At 42.9% G+C, this 16960-nt stretch overlaps 1 protein-coding gene across 1 annotated transcript in view; it reads right to left on the bottom strand.

Moving 5' to 3' along the window:
- Window positions 1-16612, bottom strand: part of OLFML1 (olfactomedin like 1) — a 30359-nt gene extending 13747 nt beyond the window's left edge. The window contains exons 1-2 of the mRNA XM_070473343.1: window positions 16034-16612; window positions 12961-13249 (exon numbers count right to left, since the gene is read on the bottom strand). Coding sequence (XP_070329444.1) covers window positions 12961-13249; window positions 16034-16162 — 418 coding nt within the window. The 5' untranslated portion in view covers window positions 16163-16612. The remainder of the gene's footprint in view (window positions 1-12960; window positions 13250-16033) is intronic.
- Between the last annotated feature and the right edge of the window lie 348 nt (window positions 16613-16960).

The raw sequence follows: 16960 nt of genomic DNA, 5'->3' as shown, positions 1-16960 counted from the left end.
CTAAGTAGAGCTCCCTGTGCTATACAGTAGGACCTTGTTGGTTATCCATTTTAAATATAGCAGTGTGTGCATGTTCATCCCAAACTCCCTAACTGTCCCTTCCCCGCATCCATTCCCCCAGCAACCATAAGTTCATTCTCTGTGAGTCTACTTCCCACAGAATACACTTCTGATATGTCAGCATGGTACCCAGGGTCCTTCATCTGACCTCTTTTGTCACTTCCCTACCACACAGGACTAATTAGTAATCACCAAGCTTGCCATGGCCTCTCACAAGTTTGAGACTTTGCCTCTACTTTTCCTTAGCTCATCTTCGCTAACTTGGGATACATCTTCTTGTCCTTTAAAACCAAATCTCTGACTCTTGCAGAGCAGCTACTTGCTGTTTCTTGTGCGTCCAAAGCATTCTGTGCAGTCCTCTTCCAGGGCAATTCTTGGGCTGAATTGGAATTGCCCACTCACTGTTTCCTTGCAAGCATTTTAGACAGAAGCTATGCTTTATTTGTCTTTTTATCCACAGGGCCTGGGACATGGTATATATCTCACTCACTATTGAAATTCTTATTGTTTACTGTCCAAACTCAGGAATCAGTTAGATTCAGATAATGTAGTATTAGTCAGTTGCTACCCCAATGCATGCTAGGCCAACTTAGAAATTAAGTAGATTCAGATAATAAGAGGTACATGTGGACAATAGCAAGTGCTATTTCACTGTCTAGAAAGCCTGATTAGATGGAAGGCAGGAGGGCAGGAAGACCAGCTTATATGGAATGGTACAGTGAGCCATGGGAAGATGTGGCTCTGCAGAAGGGCTGTGAATCCAGGGTGAGTGCTGAAACAGAGCCTGGCATACAATACGTGTTATATGTATTTTGACGAGTTTCACAGAACTCTTTAGCAAAACCACATGCTAAGTCCCTTCAGTCGTGTCTTATTGTTTGTGATTCCGTGGACTATAGCCCGCCGGGCTCCTCTGTCCATGGGATTTTTCATGCAAGAATACTGGAGTGGGTTGCCATTTCTTTGTCTAGGGAATCTTCCTGTCCCAAGGATTGAACCTGTCTGTGTGTGATGTCTCCTGGATTGGCAGGCAGGTTCTTTACCACTAGCGCCACCTGGGAAGACCAGCAAAACCATATCAAAGGTTTATCTAGGTTTCCAACTCTTAAAAGTATTTCACGGCACCCAGTATAGAGCCCTGCCAGCTTCCCTTTATTGGTGATTAGCTATCGAGTCTGAGAAAGAAAATAGAGGATGCATGGCTGTTGGTTTGTATGGCTATGGAGTGTGAGGAAGCTGGGAAGACCTGTGAGTAGGAGTGAGTTCACAGCTTCCACTGTGAGTCTCTATAGCTGGAGTTCAACACAGCCAACCTCCTTCACATGTGTCCTTTCAGAAGAGACCAGCTTTCCATAACCTCCTTACCTTAGCTGGTTTTCTTTGGTAGTATTTAACTTCCATCTGACATATTGTAAATTTTCATGCTAACATATTTATTGTTTGACTCCCCTCAGAATATTTGCTCTATGAAGGCAGGGCTTTTTGTCTAATGTGCTATGTTTACTGCTAGATATCCTGTCCTAGATTAGCATCTGGCACATACTACAAATTTTCTATTTTAATTGTGAATGTGTTAAATATCAAGAGATGTTAACATATATCAGCAAAAACTCTCTAGGGTCCTGAATATTTTTTTTTTAATGTAATGAGTTTCTGAGATAAAACTTTGAGAACTGTTGTCCTAGAGGATCCAGGCTGGTCAACACTCATGAACAAGTGAAGCACGGAACTGGGCAGTCCTCCAAGGAATTTCTCATCAAACAGCCTTTGTTTTGCATTAGTTATCTAACTGTTGCAACATCTTAAGCATTTCAAGTTTATACTTATGAACTTCTTGCTTTTATTTAATTTTTATTTAAAGACTAAGCTGGGTTTTGGTTTCTGCATAGTGGGTTATTTTTTTTTTCCTTTAATATTCTTACTTAAACTGAAAAGGATGAAAATGTTCTCAATGTCAAGGTGTGTTACTGTCATTCTCCCATTTATCTAGCTAGAAAACAGAATCATTGACACTTTGCCATGAATTCTTCCTGTGCAATCAGTTCATACTGACGCTGTTCTATCCTGTCTCAAAGTGTGCTGGTGTAGCAGTTGCTTACCTCATCCTAAACTTTGCAGCAGCCCTCTGACAGGTTCTTCAGTCTCCCCTCAGTCACATTAATGCTCTATCCATTGCCTTCATATAGATATTTGCATACTTAAAGTCTAATCTTGATGACTGCCTCTTTCCAAGAGCAGCAAGATTAAAAGTCTCATACGGATGTTATTAGAGGTTCTGTTGGAAGGATGGGCTCCAGAGTCAGACTTGAACTTGCTTTGGCAAAAATAACTTGGTGAAAACAACCAGATCTTGGTATGCTTGTGCCCTCTCCCTAAGACATCTTCCTCAATCATGAGAACAAGCGCAGGTTCGCCTCCAAAAGATCAGACGCCGCATGGAGAAGAACCAAGCCACTGAGGCCATCCTCAGCTGGTCACCCACTGGGGAACATGCACTAACTGTGGCTGCACTAGGGAGACTGCTGAGAACAGCTAAGACTGGCCCAGGCCGATAGAACTGCCCAGCTGCCCTGCGGAGTCCTGGGAAATAATCAATGATTGTTTTAATCCACCAAGTTTCAAAGTGGTTTGTCATATAGCACTGTTGTGGCAGATACCTGGTGCAGGGTCAGGGAACTGTGAGCAGATAGGGAGAATGAGATGAATCTAGGGGGTGGCCTCTAGGGGGTGGTGCTTATTCTTCAACATAGCAGGAAACTCTGAGTCACAGTTTCGCCATCTGAATAGAAGTCATAATAGTATCTACCTAGCTGAGTTGCCAGGAGTATTGGACAACATACCAGAAAAAAGAGGCTTAATGGAATCCCTGGTAAATAGTTGCTTCCACTTTCCAATAAACTGCTCTTCAAGGTCAGAAAATACTGAACCCTACTCTATGTGTTAGACTTGAGGAAAGAGCATGACCAGTGTAGAGATGCATGGAGTATATTTTAGTATATTATATGAAAGTAAGCTTTCAGAATAGCAGGTTCAACATAGCATAGAGAATCATGTAGATGGGGATAGACAGTACTAGGACAAGACTAAGCTGAAAATGTTCAAAGCTGCTGTGTTCAAAACTTAACGGTTCCCAAAGGGGGAAGGGAGGGAGAGATAAATTAGGAATCAGTCCATGGGGTCGCTAAGAGTCGGACATGACTGAGTGACTTCACTTTCATTTTTCACTTTCATGCACTGGAGAAGGAAATGGCAACCCACTCCAGTATTCTTGCCTGGAGAATCCCAGGGATGGGGGAGCCTGGTGGGCTGCCGTCTATGGGGTCGCACAAAGTCGGACATGACTGAAGTGACTTAGCAGCAGCAGATATGACAGTAATATATGTATTAAATAAAAAACAAGGACTCATTCTACAGCACAGGGAACTATAGTCTATATCTTATAATAACCAATAATGAAAAAGAATCTGAAAAAGAATATATACATATAACCAAATTTTTATATGTATAAAACTGAATCACTTTGCTATACACCTGAAACACTGTGAATCACCTATACTTCAATAAAAAATAATTTTTAAAAAAACTAGAAAAAGGTGCTGTGTTCAGTTGTTGGCTTGTTATCTACTTTTATAAAACCATAAATACAACAGATACAGTATATACTGTGTCCATAGTTTTTATTTAATCAGCAGATATTACTTTCAGAGAGAATAACAAAACAAATTATTTGAAGAAAGTTAGATCGGGGTCAGCTGTAAAGGACTTAATGTTATTTTATGGGGTTTGCTTTACCCTGTGGTTGTAGTTGCCTTGAAAGATGATAAAGCAATGATAACCCTGGTAGCAATACAACATGAAATCTTGGAACAGGAAGATCAGTTAGGAGTCTTGTACAATAATCAGGACTAGAGATGGTGAGAGAGCAGGGTAGAGGGAAAGAATAAAGTTGAAAGATATTCAGAAGGAAGAATCTATTGGATATGGTGACTTATCAGATGAGGCCCAAAGGAAAGCACCTGAGATTTCCACCACAGGAGTGTGTGGTAGGGCTCTTCTGTTCACTGAGCAAACAGTGGGGAAAGCAAAGGAATTTCATTGTTTAAAAATAAGTGAAGAAAAGGCAGGGAATTAAAAACCAAGGGTTAGAGGGAAAGGGGAATTGACCCTTCTTGGCCAGGATTTGAAGGATGATTTAAAGCAATTTGTTTATGAGTAGGAATCATCAAATAATGACCAAGAGGTGTGACATGGTGTTCATGAATGTCCCACAATAATAAGGCCCCTGGGTGCAGGCATTTAGTCTCAGAGCAGAGGGCTTCTACCTGAGGACCTCTGTGACAGCTCTGGAGATGGCCTGCCTGGTTCCAGTCTCTCCCTCTTATGAGCACCCAAACTCCCCTACTGCCAGTCCATTCTGAACACTGGGGCCAGAATGAACTTCCGAAAACACCTACCTGAGCCGGGACACTCCCATGCTTACATAGGAGTAAGCAAAACAGCACAGTGGGAACGGTTAGTATGTGTAGGAGTCAGCCTGTCTTTGTTTGAATCTTCCTCTGGGATTAGCTCCTCACAGTTCACATGATTTATTCACGCAGTGCCCTGATTTCCATATCTATAAAATGGGGACTAATTCTAATACTTATCACATAGGTTTATTGTGAGAATTACCTGATGTAATCCAATAAGACCCCTTTAAATACTTAAAGATTACAAGGTACATCATAAGCACTCAATAACTATTAACTACTGTTATTCATCATATTTTCATCCTCCACAGCTAGAAGGTGAAGAGACTCAGCACAAAGGAGTCTAGCTTTTGTCTATTTCTTTCATTTCCTCTCTACCACTTCCCTCTACACCAGACGTCTGCAGAACACTAAGCCTGATTAGGCCTATGTACCTCCATATGCTGGTCATTCGCCTGAAGTGCCCCCTACTCTCTTCTCCATTTAATTAGTTCTTTTCCAACACTAAAACTCAATTTGAGACTTCTCTGGTGGTCCAGTGGTTAAGAATCTGCCTTGCAAGGCAGGGGATGCAAGTTCAATCCCTGGTCAAGGAATTAAGATCCCACATGCCGCAGAACAACTAAGCCCTTGCCCTGTGACTGCTGTATCCACACACTAATGCCTGCCCTTGTGCTTCTGTGACACTCTCCATCAGAGCAGCCATCACCCCATCTGTTATTCTGGGTTTAGGTGGTTTCCCCACTTGGCTCCAAGCCTCTTGAGGACAAGAATGTTATCCTACTCAAAGTTCCATCTCAAATGCCTGGCATAATGCCAACATATTTCTGGAATTCAGTTAGACTTCTGTTGAGTGAATGGATAAATGAATGAGTCAGAGAGAGAATAATGGGGAGGTTCTCTCCACCTGGAGCCAAAAGCCATCGGCTAAAACAACTTAAGGGGGGATTCCCTGGTGGTCTAGTGGCTAAGACTCTACGCTCCCAATGATAGATCAAACCCTGGTTCGACCCCTAGTCAGGGAACTAAGATCCCATGTGCTGCAACTAAGAGTTTGCATGCCAAAACTAAGAAACCTGCATGTCCCAACAAAGACTGAAGAAGCTGTATGCTGCAACTAAGACCCAGCACAGCCAAATAAATATTAAAAAAATAAATAAATAAACAATGTTGGGAGCTTCTATTAATACCTGTGTGATGGTCCTAGTGGTAGCCTCATAGATCACAGGCCTTCCAGTTGGATACACAAAAAGTACACTGACCGTTTTGAACGCAGCATAACAACCTATGGGACTCTCCAGTAGGCAGCATAGAATAGGCTGGACGTACACTTTTGGTATTGCTGCCCTGTGAATGCAGGTTCTGTGTATGTGCATGTGCAAACACATACACAGTACTGTGTATACACATGCACGGTGCATACACAAACACAAGTACTCTCATACTCTCTTGCACTTACACCTGTGTATACTCCTCTGAGGGAGATATTCTTCTCTGTTATAATTTAAGAGCTATACATCTCTCAAGGCTTTGTTCCACTCATCACAAACTAATGGACCTTGGGAGTTGGCTCACAAATACACTTTATTTGGTGTCAGTGGGTTTTTTGCTTGTTTGTTTTATTTTGTTTGAGTTTTAATGGTTTTGAATGTGAGGCACTCAAATTTATACTATCTGAGTGGATCCCAGAGGCATGTGAATTTGCAGCAATACACTTTTTTCTCTGAAACATGATCTAACAAAAGATATGAGTTATTTTCTTCAGTAGGGAGAGGGTTGCTGGAGGTTATTTGCAAGCACCCTTGCAAATAAAGGAGCTGGATTAAAACAGGAAATAAAATAATGCTATAATGACTTCTTTTGACTGACTTGAGAAGTTTTCTTTACAAGCTATTTACAAGTTAAAAAGAGGTTAATACTATTCTGATTCACACAAGAATGCAGCCTGTGGAATCTGCCAAAGACTGTTAGTTAGATAAATTCTTAATCTGGGTATCTGAGCCAGTGGTGCTTTGCCATAAGTTGCCAAGTGCAATGCAAAATTTCTTTTTTCACTTATACTGATTATAGTACCAAAGACTTGGAGTGACTTTAAACTATAAGTATTCAGGTAACTTTCACTCACTGCATTCTAAATTATGTGTTAGACAGAAAAAGGTGGGGGGGGGGGCGGAGAAAAAGGAGAAAGAAGACAGTCTATATGGGTTAGAGTTAAGAGTCTAAGAATTTTACCTTGGCCCCCAAAACCCCTGGAATTCTGGGCCTCACATGAACATCATTTGAGGGTTACGTCTAAATAAAAGCTAAAGACTGGAGGACACCTCTAGAAAAAATGGCTTAATTACAGAGTAACTCTACCTTATTTATCATCCCTAGCATCCCATTCAGAGAAGGCAATGACACCCCACCCAGTACTCTTGCCTGGAAAATCCCGTGGACGGAGGAGCCTGGCAGGCTGCAGTCCATGGCATTGCTAAGAGTCGGACATGACTGAGCGACTTCACTTTCACTTTTCACTTTCATGCATTGGAGAAGGAAATGGCAACCCAGTCCAGTGTTCTTGCCTGGAGAATCCCAGGGACAGGGGAGCCTGGTGGGCTGCCGTCTATGGGGTTGCACAGTGTTGGCCACGACTGAGGAGACTTAGCAGTAGCAGCAGCATCCCATTTAGACTGATGATTGAAATTTCTTAGGAAATCTCCTAAGACACAATGTTGAACTTTCCAAGAAAGTTATGATATCCTATCTTTCTAAGTTTTTCAAAGACACTCTCTGAGATGGCACTTATATATGAATGAAACTCTTAATGTGACCTCTAGTGAGCCTCCCTAGCCCATAATCCCATATTTGGCTACACAAGGGCTCTGACTTGAGTCTTAAGAATTCCCATGGAAGTTCCAGAGCTGGCACAGTTCCAGCGGCCAAGGTTAGAAGACAGGAAGATGGGAGCCTTGTGGGAAGAAGGTGGGTAGAGGAAACAGCACCAGCTGGGATGCACAGAATTCTAAGGTTCCCACTCCCATGGTCATGCCCTACAAACTTCCTCCTCTTGAGTGAGGGCAGCACCTGTAAAGATGATAGTTCTGCTTGACTAGGTTACATTACAAGACAAAACTAAGGAAGTTCTGTAGATGTAATTGAGGTCCCTGGGACTTCCCTGGTGGTGCTGTGATTAAGAATCTGCCTTTCATTGCAGGGGATGTGGATTTGATTCCTGGTTAGAGAACTAAAAGCCCACATGTCTCAGGGCAACCATGCCTGCATGTTGCAACTAGAGAAGCTGTGTGCCACAAACTGCAGAGCCCAGGCATTGCAACTACTGAGCCCACATGCTCTAGAGCCCATGTTCCACATCAGAAGCCTATGCGCTGCAACTGGAGGAAAAGCCCAAGTGCCACAAGGAAGACTCAGTGCAGCCAAAAAAAATACTAAAGGTCCCAAATCAGTTGACTTTGAGTTAGGCAAAAGGAAGATGCTTATAGGTGGGCTTGACCTAAATCAGATAAAAAACAGGGACTGAACACTTCCCAAAGAGAAGCACTCTCCTCCCGGCCTTGAAGGAGCACCAACCACACTGTGGGCTGCCTGTGGAGAGGCATGGCTTCTCGAAGCTGAGGGCCTTCATCCTACAAGCACAGGAAGGTAAATTCTGTCAACATCAATGAGCTTGGAAGAGGGCCCCAAGTTCAAGGTGAGAATGTAGCTCAGGTAACACCTTGACTGTACCTTCGAGAGACTGTTGAACGAAATGTACAGATAAGCTGTACCTGGACTCCTGAATCCACAGAAACTCTAAGATAGTAAATGTATTCTATTTCAAACTGCTAAAGTTGTGGTAATTTGTTACACAGTATTAGCATAACTAACATAGGCAAAGCTACTAAGAGAAACGGCCCAAGCAATCGGGGAGGGGACAATATGTAAAACACAAACAAGCATGGAAGGGGAAGACACTGGCATCCCAAAGTCCAGATTAGGTCAGAGCACTAACCACACTGTTGTGATTGTTTACATCTTTCCCTAAGCCATGCTCGGAGGGGCGCCGCTATCAGCATCTTTTCTATAGACAATTTTTACAGACTTCTCCTCAGCAGGTCCTGACCCTGGATCTGTGAGTGCAGGAATGAAGACGTCAGGTATGTTCACAGTCTGGGTGAGGTGTCAAATACACACAGATGTGTGTAGCTGAGTGTTAGTGCTGCCTCAGAAGACTGAATGAGGTGCTCTGGGAGCACTAGGGGCCAACCCGTCTGGTGGGGGTCCCAGAAATGTTTATGGAGAAGCCACAGCATTTTTGAGTCATAAAGGGTGGGCAGAAAAAGTATATATATATATGTAATTAATATATACTTATATTATATATTATAATTATATATTATATATTATATTAAATATATTATATATAAATATATTCATATAAAATATAAATATAAAATAATGTATAATTATAAAAATATAATTTAAAATATAAATTAAAAATATAATGTAATTATAAATATAATATATATATTTAATATATATTATATAATTATATATATTTATACATATAAAATTATATATATATAATTATTATATACAGTAGGGTGGCTTCTCCACCAGGGCTTCCCTGGGGGCTCAGACAGTAAAGAATCTGCCAGCACTGCAGGAGACCCAGGTTCGATCCCTGGGTCAAGGAAATCCCCTGGCGAAGGGAATGGCTACCCTATATACATACGTACAAAAACTGCTACTGCATTGAGTTATGGGGGAAGTTATGGGTGACTTACGGAGGAAGAAAAGAGACATCAGCTCAGGCCCCTTTGTGATGGGCCTTCCCCATCTAAAATGTTGAGATTTGAGTAGATTTGTTGTTGCTGTTGATAATTGATGACAAACAACAAAAACCGTCTACACCGAGGAGTGAGAGCATGTGTGTGTGTTGTGGGAAGATGTATGGGACAGCAGACGGCAGCAGGAGGCAAGACCAGAGACAAGAGAAGGGGTGAGAAAGCCAGCGCAGGATACAAGTGTGTTCCACTGCTCCTTTGTCCCTGCTATGAGCACAGGGCCCACCTAAGAGTTGGGGGCAGAAAGTGCTTATTGAATCATAAACCGACAGATCATCAAAAGAAGGCTCCCAAGGCAATGGACATGGAAGCAGCAATCCCTAAAAAGTTGAAAGAGTTTTCACTCACCATGGAGCTGGGAAGGGAATATTTTAGGCATCTAGGGTGTGAGGGATGAGGCAGAGGACAAGGGTTGTAAAAACAGAAAGTCCAGACTCAGGACCTCTGTTGAGCTCTAGCTGGAGTAGAAAGGGGCCACCTCAAGGCCTGAGGGGTTTAGAGTGTCTCAGGGATCCAATCCAGCACCATGGTTCAGGCTTGGGGTCCTCCCTGACCCTCAGCATGGAAGCTCAGGCACATTCTAGCTCAGGCTACATTAATAAACAATCCTTCCTCCCAGCCAGCTTTTTAGGGAGCTGTTCATTTTCCACTGGCTCATCCTTATTCTTTTGCCTAAGAGGGAGGTGATATATATATACACACATATGTATATATACACACTTATATACACATACATATAGCACAGAAATGGTAAGGACCTAACAGAAGCAGAAGATATTAAGAAGAGGTGGCAAGAATACACAGAAGAACTATACAAAAAGATCTTCATGACCCAGATAATCACGGTGGTGTGATCACTCACCTAGAGCCAGACATCCTGGAATGTGAAGTCAAGTGGGTCTTAGGAAGCATCACTACGAACAAAGCTAGTGGATGTGATGGAATTCCAGTTGAGCTATTTCAAATCCTGAAAGATGACGCTGTGAAAGTGCTTGCACTCAATATGCCAGCAAATTTGGAAAACTCAGCAGTGGCCACAGGATTGGAAAAGTTCAGTTTTCATTACAGTCCCAAAGAAAGACAATGCCAAAGAATGCTCAAACTACAGCACAATTGTACTCATCTCACACGCTAGTAAAGTAATGCTCAAAATTCTCCAAGCCAGGCTTCAACAATACATGAACTTCCAGATGTTCAAGCTGGTTTTAGAAAAGGCAGAGGAACCAGAGAGCAAATTGCCAACATCCATTGGATTACTGAAAAAGCAAAAAAAAAAAAAAAAAAAATTTGCTTCTGCATTATTGACTATGCCAAAACCTTTGACTGTGTGGATCACAACAAACTGTGGAAAATTCTTAAAAAGATGGGAATACCAGACCACCTGACCTGCCTCTTGAGAAATCTGTATTCAGATCAGGAATCAACAGTTAGAACTGGGCATGAAACAACAGACTTCCAACAACAGGTTCCAAATTGGGAAAGGAATATGTCAAGGCTGTATATTTTCACCCTGCTTATTTAATTTCTACGCAGAATACATCATGAGAAACGCTAGGCTGGATAAAGCACAAGCTGGAATCAAGATTGCTGGGAGAAATATCAATAACCTCAGATATGCAGATGACACCATCCTATGGCAGAAATAGAAGAAGAACTAAAGAGCCTCTTGATGAAAGTGAAAGAGGAGAGTGAAAAAGTTGGCTGAAGGCTCAACATTCAGGAAACTAACATCATGAAATCTGGTCCCATCACTTCATGGCAAATAGATGGGGAAACAGTGACAGACTTTGTTTTTTGGGCTCCAAAGTCACTGCAGATGGTGACAGCAACCATGAAATTAAAAGACACTTACTCCTTGGAAGAAAAGTCATGACCAACCTAGACAGCATATTATAAAGCAGAGACATTACTTAGCCAACAAAGGTCCATCTAGTCAAGGCTATGGTTTTTCCAGTAGTCATGTATGGATGTGAGAGTTGGACTACAAAGAAAGTCGAGGGCTGAAGAATTGATGCTTTTTAACTGTGGTGTTGGAGAAGACTCTTGAGAGTCCGTTGGACTGCAAAAAGATCCAACCAGTCCATCCTAAAGGAAATCAGTCCTAAATATTCATTAGAAGAACTGATGCTGAAGTTGAAATTCCAATACTTTGGTCACCTGATGCGAAGAACTGACTCATTTGAAAAGACCCTGATGCTGGGAAAGATTGAAGGTGGGAGGAGAAGGGGATGACAGAGGATGAGGTGGTTGGATGGCATCACCAACTCAATGGACATGAGTTTGAGTAAACTCCAGGAATTGGTGATGGACAGGGAGGCCTGGCATGCTGTAGTCCATGGGGTCGCAAAGAGTTGGACACGACAGAGCGACTGAACTGAACTGAACATACAGCTGATTCTCTCATGTTGTACAGTAGAAACTAAAAACAACACTGTAAAACAATTGTACTCCAATAAAACAATTTTTTAAAGAAGAAAAGAAAATTTTAAACACCCCTCAAAAATTGTTCAATGGTTCTCAATTGTTTCTTTAGTTAAGTTCAACCCTCTGAACTTAGCAAGCAAGGTCTTTTATTATCTGGGTGCTACAGGACCCTTCAGCCTTGGTCCCCGGCACTTTCCCGCCCCACACAGCTTCCACTCAGCCATCCCTGCAGATCTACGTGTGGAAGTGCTGCTCGCTTTTGATCTGTTGCCACCCTTGCTTGACAAGGGTCAAGTAGAGTGGCCTCTGCTCATCCTCTCTAACTACTATGTTCAAAACTCAGATCAGAAGTCACCTCATTTTGGAAGACCTTTCTTATAAATGACCAGTGGGGCTTTTACAAGGATTACATGGAAAAGATACATGAAACGCTTGGCCTAAAGATGGCATTCAGCTGCTTATATCTTGTTTACCTGATGGAATTTTCTCATATTTGGGGCAGGCATAATTAGCACATAAAATTTTCCTATTTTCAATGAAACCATCTCAGAATACAGCCCCTGAGGCAGGGACTTGTCTCCCTCATGTTTTTAATGAGATGGACTCATGCATAGGAAATTTTCCTTCTCATTTATGTTTTTGTTGCTTGATACTTGTTATTATCATTTGAGCTCCTAATCCTCATTCTTAATGGCCTGGAAGTGATTTTGATGGATTCCAAGATTGGAGACAAGTACCTTGAATGTATCACCATCCCAACAGCACAAACAATAATAATTCACAGGAGTCCTTGGCCCTGAGGATTGGGGGCTGCCATTTCCAATTTTATATTGCTCCTTGGCACACTCTCCCTACTCCCAGGGCGCTGAGAGAATCCACCAACCTGCCACTCTCCATGGAAGGATGCAACCACACACCTCTACCAAACCAAGCCCTTCTGGGTTGACTTCTGGCACCATCGCCCTGATCTTCTATGGAGGTTTTAGGAACTCTCTGGAAAAGGGAAAGCCGCTTTCTGAGAATACATTTCCCTTTGGATACCTGTTCCTTGATAAGATTTCTCTCCTAGCACGTGCCCACAAGAGCACACATCCAGTTCTTACTTGGTCAGTCTCCCTACCTGTGTGAGGTCTGTGTTCGGAAAGTCCCCCGAAGGGGTGGTAAAGATGTAGTTCTCTTACTTGCATTTAGTAGCGTCCGGATCCTCTCCTCTTCCTCGGCTTCTTGGACTAGCTTTTCTGCCAGCATCTTGTCCTCTGACTCCACACACAGGTCAGCTTCCCGCAGGTACTCCAGGTAGTCGATCTCCCGCTGGGCACGCTCCACTCTCAGTGCCAGGTTGTGTACTGCACTCTTGTACTCACTTGTGTAGGTGTGACATCGTCCCAGCATCGTGGATATGTTTTTCGAGAACTCTTGGAAATCTTGAATGTATGCTCTTGTTGCTTGGGTACATTTCTGCAGTCCTTGCTTCAGTCAGAAAATAAATTCTCAAATTATTTCCAGTTATTTAAATTGCCCAAGTAATGTCAATAACTGTCATTCATAGAAATAGACTTTTAAAATACAAACAGCTAAAAGGGGGTGAAATTTTAAAAATCACCCATAATTCCTTAACTCAAAGAACCATTGACACTTTAGTGTACAAATCTTTAGGTTTTCCTATGCATTTAGTCATACACATATAAACATATTTTAAGGTGATTTTGCTATATGTGTGTTTTATAACATATTCTTAATTTGCTGATATATTGTGAACATGTTTCAATACCAATTAATATATATTTATACCATAATTTTAATAACACAATTCCATTAAATTGATATCCCATTATCAATTTCATTAGACTCTTTCTAATGAACATTTGGGCTTCCCTGGTGGCTCAGATGGTAAAGAATCTGCCTGCAATGTGGGAGACCTGGGTTCGATCCTTAGGATGGGAAGATCCCCTAGAGAAGGAAATGGCAACCCAGTCTAGTATTCTTGCCTGGAGGATCCCATGGACAGAGGAGCCTGGTGAGCTATAGTCCATAGGGTTGAAAAGAGTCAGACACGACTGGTGACTAACATACACATATACATAAAGGACATTTACATAGTTTTCAATGATCCACTACTCAAACAATGGTGAAGAAAAGCTTTGTCTTTACATATTTACAGTTCTCTGGTTATTTTCTTAGGATACATTTCCAGATGTAAGCTCTACCCCCAGCACCTGCACAGCGCCTGGCACATAGTCACACTTAGTATGAACTTACTGAATAAAAGAATAAGTTAAGGGGTCTTCCCTGGTGGCCCAGTGGTTAGGAGGCTGCCTGCCATTGCAGGGACACAGGTTCAATCCTTGGTCCAAGAAGATTCCACATGCCACGGAGCAACTACGCCCGTGTGCCACAACTACTGAGCCCGTGCACTAGAGCCCTGGACCACAAGTACTGAGCCCACATGCTGCAAGTACTGAGGTTTGCTCACCTTGAGCCTGTGGTCTCCAAGAGAAGCCACCACAATGAGAAGCCCTCCCCGCTAGTTCCAGCTAGGAGAAGCCGTGCAAAGCAACAAAGATCCAGAGCAGCCAAAATTAAACAATTTTTAAAAATATTTTTAAAAAAGGAATAAGTGAATGAAGGATGAAAATTGGATGGGTTTCTGGGTCAGTATGCATACTTAAAGATCATTTGGTGGTTTACCAAAATACTCTCCACAAAAGCTGTAAAAATATATACTTCGAACAGCAGGATATAAGACTGTTCACTGAAGAATGAAAGAGAGAAGCTTGAGAGAGAGAAAGGTGTGGGGAGAGACGGTGTGTGAGAGGGAGGGAAGACACAGAGAGAGAGAGAGAAACAGAGGGGATGAGAGGGAAAGAGAGAGAGGAGAGAGAAATTGTCTAAATCTATCCTCTTTTATTCTTACCCCACCCCCTCCCCACACAAACCCCTGGATGTGGGATCACATCACTCTGCACGTGTTTGCCTTGGCCAACAGTGGAGCCACCTGGACTTGGCTTCCTACTAAGGTCACCACAGTCAGGGTGGGAAGACCTACATAAATCATACCCTCTTCTTTTCAGTCCACCTTCATAGCTTTGAAAGTATCCATCTGTACTCAATACCCTTGTCTGCAGGCAGACTCAAGTCTTGTGGAAAGCTTGCAGGGATGAGACTGGCTTGAACCCCAGGGCAGGTCTGTGTAATGAAGAGGGACTACAGTTGAGCATAATTCTAGCACGTGTAAGAAAGTGAGACTGGGAAAAAAAAAAAAAGAAAGAGAGTGAGACTGGGGAGGTCTCTGAGGAGAGAACCAGCCAGGCAGCAGCAAGAGGCCATCGGCCTGGGAACATTCCATCTGTGGCTCCCAGGCCTTGGTTCACCGAACCTCAGAAACCCATTGCAGCCTGCTCTGAGGAAGTGTTCTACACTGACTGTAACCAAATAGTTTGGACTTAAAGAGTTTTCAGGAAATACAGAAAATAAATACCAGAGATAAGCATGTCTTTCAGAGAAGGGAAATAATTTATCAAAGTTTAACTTGTACAAAAGCAAGGCGGGACATATGAAATAGCTGATGTCAACGCCAGGGTGTGTCAAAGGTTAGGACAGAGGGTTACATTTGCCCCAGAGAGTCTGTCCCTGCTGCAAAAAAGTTGGGTTTTGCAAATTTTAATGAAGTGGCAGCTATAACGCTAGGGAAAAATGCCCCAAAACATCCTGTTTAACACTGCTGAAACCTGCTCATTTCTAAAACCAAATCCAGTTCAGCAAAAGAAGCACAAGCTTCTCAGTAAGCCAGTATCATGACTATTTACAGTGACCTAAAGTCTCACCATTAAAAGACGCAAAGAAAACTAAAATATGCTATCCTCCTGAAATAGTAAAACATGAAGAAAACATGACCAAAATGTTTAATTTTCCTAATTTAAAAACTGAGCAATTCAATAATAACATTTTAGACATTTACCACCATGCCAGGCAATGTTCTAAGTAGGAATTAATTTATTAAATCTTCTGAATATTAGTAAGAGATAAATTCTATTAATGGCCCCATTTTACAGATGAGAAAAACTGCCAGATCAGACAACAGAGGAAAGCCCCGCTCAAGAAACCACTAGACAATGGAAAACATTCAGTTTACCCTTAGCAATCTTATCATTCACTATCTGGAAAAACACATCCCAGTAGGTAGGAAAGTGTGGGTAAGATAAAGTGACTTCTGGGAGGCAGGTTTCCTGGGTCAGGGGCATGGATGCCACCTACCTCCAAGACTTGAAAGCGCTGATAAATATAGTGCACCATGGCCGGGTCCTGGGCGCATTGCGGTGGGGGCAGGAAGGCCATGAAGACCAGAGCCCTGAAAATACAAGCTCGCCTAAGAGCCAGCATCATCCTGCAAACCACCCTGGGTGGGAATCTCTTCTGCTGCTGCTTCTCGAAGAAGACTCAATGGTCCAGGTGGTGGTCTGCTTTCTAGCCGCTGCTAAGAAAATCCTCCAAAAACTGCCGGACAGCAAAGTCTGCTAGTTACTCCCTCTGATGCGTGATCTCACTTTGCAAGCTGGTGATCAAGTCCAGCTGTTGGCAAGTCGGTCCCCGGAGGCCTTGCAGGCCAACTCGGGGTAGAGAGTTCCCTGGGTCCAGCATCTGCTACAATCACCTTTGACACATGGGGACCCTCTGCAGATAGTGGCTGCCCCCTCTTCAGGCATGGGTGAGCGTGTATGGGGTGGGGAGGGGGGCAGGGAGGGTTTCTCCCCTCTCCCCCGCTCTTTCCTTTTTACTTTTGCTTTCCTCCTCCCTAGAGAACTCTGCAGTCCAATCACAGCCCTGACCCCATACACACCACCCCCAACTTCTCAGAGCTGGACTCTCATTTTAGTTTCTGGCCAAAATTCCCGAGATCCTTTTCCCAGAAGTCCTGTTGGGAGACCCCACCCCGCCTCCAGACTCTTTGCATTCCTGCAGCTCTTAAAGGCACAGCAAGGGAAAAAAATGAAAGCTCTCTTACACCTCTGTCTTCGAGCAGGCGGGTACAGGCCCCATTGCCCCTTGGGGAAGAGAGCTCCAATGGGCCACAGGCCTAGCCACCCAGGGAGATAGCTGAGGAATCTGAAATTCAAGCTCAGAAGAGTTTCATTAAGAACCAAACAATTACCGATTCAGGAGCACTTTCAGAGCCAAATCATC

This window comes from Odocoileus virginianus, chromosome 10 (assembly GCF_023699985.2).
Source record: "Odocoileus virginianus isolate 20LAN1187 ecotype Illinois chromosome 10, Ovbor_1.2, whole genome shotgun sequence".
Taxonomy (NCBI): domain Eukaryota; kingdom Metazoa; phylum Chordata; class Mammalia; order Artiodactyla; family Cervidae; genus Odocoileus; species Odocoileus virginianus.
This window is presented reverse-complemented; position numbering and strand designations above follow the sequence as displayed.